At 45.4% G+C, this 5000-nt stretch overlaps 1 protein-coding gene across 1 annotated transcript in view; it reads left to right on the plus strand.

The window, feature by feature from the left end:
- Positions 1 to 5000, plus strand: part of adgrb3 (adhesion G protein-coupled receptor B3) — a 277961-nt gene that overhangs the window by 174808 nt on the left and 98153 nt on the right. Inside the window, exon 12 of the mRNA XM_063191037.1 lies at positions 4149 to 4295. Within this exon, the coding sequence (XP_063047107.1) occupies positions 4149 to 4295 (147 nt within the window). The remainder of the gene's footprint in view (positions 1 to 4148; positions 4296 to 5000) is intronic.

Here is a 5000-nt window from a genome sequence, read left to right on the forward strand (position 1 = left end):
TGCGTGCGTGCGCGTGTGTGTGTGTGTGTGTGTGTGTGTGTGTGTGTGTGTGTGTGTGTGTGTGTGTGTGTGTGTGTGTGTGTGTGTGTGTGTGTGTGTGTGTGTGTGTGTGTGTGTGTTGTGGGGCTAGCATTAGCAGAGACAGTCAGATTGAGTAGAAGGGAGGGCAAGGTGGTGGTAGTGTGCTCTGTGCATGTGTCTTTGAGGGGGTTGGGGTTGAGGTCAGTGATAGCTTGTGTAACATTTGTTTTACCGGTAGTTTGCCCCACAACCGTCACTTTGGTTGCAAACTTCACACCATCTACCTTTCACAAGTCAGGCAGAACAACATGTCAGCTGAGCCCAGGAATTTATGCAGAGGGATAGTAAGTGACTTTCTTTTTTCTTTCAAAACTTATTTGACTTTATTACTTGTCTTTTTTTTTCTCCTGTCCAAAATAGGGTGTTTAATTAAACAGCTCCCTGTTGAAGATGCAGATTTCTGTCTGGCGGGTGAGGTGGGGAGGGGTGAGGTGTCTAATTGAGCAGTGCTATCTCTCCAACTGATCTGGTAGGAAGCTCCTGCTCTCCCCAGACGCTCTGCTGCTGAAGACACACACACATATAATCATCCCAGCTCATCACCTCTTATTGTTTTCATTTTTATCAAACTTCCTTCGTTATTAATCCTTATCGCTGTGGGATATTAAGTAAGTACCCAGACTACATCTATATCAGTGGTTCCCAAACTTTTTCAGTTGGGACCCCCTTTTGGACTGAAGAACATTTTCATGACATTCTTTTAATATTGCTAGATTTTCCATTAACAGTTTGCCTGCTGATATTGCTAGAAATTCTCAGGACGGCAAATGCATCCATTGCTGTACCAATACCAAGTGAATACTATTACTAACCAAATTATGGAACTCTCGTCACATTGAAATATTGTCACATGTCCTTGGTATATATGTCAGTGATTTTGGGTGTGAATAATTTATAAGAGGCCAAATACATTTGAGGTCTGTGTGATGAGTGCATGGGTATCACTTTTCTCTCTCTCTCTCTCTCTCTCTCTCTCTCTCTCTCTCTCTCTCTCTCTCTCTCTCTCTCTCTCTCTCTCTCTCTCTCTCTCTCTCTCTCTCTCTCACACACACACACGCACACACACACACACACACACACACACACACGCAAACAAGCGTCTTCCTGCTGTTATACTTTACCTCAGTCTCAAAAAGGAGAGATACCTCCAGCACACACCAGCAGCCAGACAAGCAGAGAGGGGAACCAGACTGCTGCATTAAAGCAGGGGTGAAGATGCAGACAGGGTTTGCCCATTAAAGGATTTTCACATATTTGCAGTATTGCCAAGTATTAAACATGACTGTACCTATAATTTTCTTTTCAGTGTGTTCATTATTTAGATTTGTTAGTAGGCCTATTAGAATTATTAGCATAGCTTAGCATAATCACTGGAAGTAAATGCCGCCATTAGCATCAAGCCACAAGTAATCACTGCACCGTTTTTGCAGTCTGGTGAGTTTTCTATTCATTTTAAGGTGGTTTATAAGTACACTCGATGATGTTTTATTTCGCACCATAGATTTCCGTTTCTACGCTTGATATGACTATACTGTTAAACAATGCAATGCGGGGGGCGCTGTGGCGTAGCGCGCTAAGTCCCCCACGTTTGGGCTTGCATGCCCACCCACGTGGACCCCGGTTCGAGTCCGGCCGGGGTCATTTCCCAATCCTCCCCTGTCTCTCTGTCCCATTCGCTTCCTGTCACCATCTTCAACTGTCCTGTCAAATAAAGGCATAAAAGCCCCTAAAAATATATCTTAAAAAACAAAACAAAAAAAACAAGGCAATGCAGACACATAGAGAAAAAATCCTACGTATTCTCATATGTTACCAGGGCTTTACTACAGATAAGCAATTTCCTGAAATGATGGACTGTTCCTTTAAACAAGGAGGGAGGTAGCAGACTGCACATTAAACCATCAGAGGCCGCAAGGCGGGAGGACAGAGTGGTTGAGGCAAGAAGAGAAGAAGGAAGAGGATAGGAAGAGAGGAGGAGAGGGTGGTTGAGGTGGGAAGAGAGGGAAGAGAGGAAGAGAAGAAGAGACATTGGTTGAGGCAGGGAGAGAGGAAGAGAGGAGGAAAGGAAGAGAGGGTGGTGGAGGGAAAAGAGGAGGAAAGGAGGAGAGAGTGGTTGAAGCGTAAAGAGAAGAGAGAAGAAAAGGAGGAGAGGGTGGTTGAGGCATGAAGAGAGGAAGAGAAGGGGGAAAGGAGAAGAGGGTAGTTGAGGCAGGAAGAGAGGCTAGAGAGTGGTTGAAGCGGGAAGAGAGGAGGAAAGGAGGAGATGCAGGTGGAGGTGGAAAGAGAGGAGGAAAGGAGGAGACAGTGGTGGAGGCGGGTAGAGAAGAAGAAAGGAGGAAAGGAGCAGAGAGTGGTTGAGGTGGAGAGGGAGGAGGAAGAGACAATGGTTGAGGGGGGAAGAGAGGAGGAAAGGATTGGAGGAGTGGTTGAGGCGTGAAGAGTGGAGGAAGAGACGGTATAGTGGTTGAGGCGGGCAGAGAGGAGGAGAGTGTGGTTGAGGGTGGTTGAGTGTTGTAGCGGGTGGCTGATATGACTGATACAAATCAGACAGGATTGTGACAGCGAGGGATTAGCGTCAGCCAAGCGTGATTGGGTTATGTAACACTGACACCTGCAGGCTCGACTCCACCGCGTGCCTCGTCTCGTCTCGTCTCGCAGAGTAGACGTCCCTGGCACTGCAGACGTCCCGGGCCATTAGTGCAGCTTTTAGAAGAAAGGAACACGGGCAAGGCTGCGGCTGCCTGTCACCCAAACTGATTGAGGAGAAATACGCACTACTGTACCAACCGTAAAACTGCATGGCGGCTGACCAAATCCTCTGGGAGGGATTGACATAAATATTGCTACAGAAGCAATGACAAAATTGGAAGATTTGGACATGTGGTGTTTGCATAGCATAGGTGTTGATGGTGCACATAGATGATTAGTGAATGTACTACCAACCCAAATGACCAAATGACCAAATCCTGTGGGAAAGATTTAAATAAATACTGCTACATAGCAACGGCAAGAACCGGCAAAATTGGACTTTTGGTGTTTTTAGAGGTGATTAGCAAATGTGATGGCAATACAGATCAAACTAATGTGTGGCTTCACTGATTACAAATTAATGAACTAACATTGCCCTCTTCCCCTCAGATGAAGGAGTAGTCCTTGAAGGTTTTTTTTATATATATATGGGGAGATGGTCGTTGGGCTGAACCACTTCGAGAATTACTGCCCTAAACAAACTGTGTATAGTCCATTTCACAGTGTAATGGTTCAGTGGTCTTTCTAATTACCTGACTAATTTGCCAGTAGACTTTCTTGGACTATAGACTGTGCATGTAATTTCTCACCTGTCTGGAATGTAATGTATAGGTGTTTTAAACTCTGCGTGCGTGCGTGGGTGTGGGTGTGGGTGTGAATATGTGTGTATGCTTAAGCCTTGTGTGTGTGTGTATGTGTGTGTGAGTGTGAATATGTGTGTGTTTTTAAGTATTTGTATGTGGTGTGTGTGAATACGTATGTGTGTATGTTCAAGCCTCGCGCGCGTGTGTGTGTGTGAATACGTATGTGTGTACTGTATGTTTTTATCCAAAAGCCATCTGCACACTAAATCTTGCACAGATGCATCTACAGCATTGTGAACATTCATTATGTGATTTATATAGGTGTGTATGCGTATAGTTTGTCTGTCTGTTGCAGGTTTTTATTCAGTGTTTTAGTGGGCCTATTCTCTTTGCAGTTTTATGTCGGTTTTTAAGCACCGGGAGCATCTGCACTTTACTAGTTGCATTGTACCTGTACATTGACAATAAAGACGTTTGTACGCTTGTTCATTCATTCATTCATTCATTCATTCATTCATTCATTCATTCATTCATTCATTCATTCATTCATTCATTCATTCATGTTTAAGCCTTGTGTGTATGTGCATGTGTGTGAATATGTATGTATGTTTAACCCTTGTGTATGTGTGTGTGTGTGTGTGTGTGTGTCTCTGTGTGTGTGAATACGTATGTATGTTTAACCCTTGTGTGTGTGTGTGTGTGTGTGTGTGTGTGTGTGTGTGCTTCCCTCTGCAGTGGCCAGCATCCAGAGGTTGCCAGCCGTGTCGGTGATGACCGACATCAGTTTCCCCATGAAGGGCCGCAAGGGCATGGTGGACTGGGCACGCAACTCAGAGGACAAGGTGGTGATCCCCAAGGGCATCTTCGTACCCCCAACCGCAGGTACAGCATCACGCAAGACACCCACATACACACACACACACACACACACACACACAGCAAAACCACACGCAGCACGCACGCACGCACAGCGACACCACACCCACGCACGCATTCACACACACACACACACACACACACACACACACAGCAAAACCACACGCACGCACGCACGTACGCACGCACGCATGCACACACACACACACACACACACACACACACACATACACACACACACACACACACACACACACACACACACACACACACACACACACACACACACACACACACACACACACACACACGTGTTCGATGGTCGAATGGTCGAAAACCTCCCTCCCAAAGCAGCATACAGTATCTTTTTTGTGTGTTTTATTTCATGGCAAGAGGTCTTCCTCACATCTGAAGTGGATCCCGGTGGTTGAAATGTAGCTCTACCAAGGAATAAAACGCACACAAAATGAGATTCAAGTGTGGTACTCCTCTCTGGATAGCATTACACAAGACACACAAAGCATCATGACATACACAAGAAGAATCATGACATAATATAATGTGCACAAGACTTACAAAGCATCAGGAGAAGCAAGACTTACAAAAGCAGCCTGACATGCACAAGACACAAAAAGTAGTCAGCCTGCAACATACTGTGCACAAGACACACAAAGCATCATGTCATACACAAGACTCACAAATCATCATGTG

This window comes from Engraulis encrasicolus, chromosome 24 (assembly GCF_034702125.1).
Source record: "Engraulis encrasicolus isolate BLACKSEA-1 chromosome 24, IST_EnEncr_1.0, whole genome shotgun sequence".
NCBI lineage: Eukaryota > Metazoa > Chordata > Actinopteri > Clupeiformes > Engraulidae > Engraulis > Engraulis encrasicolus.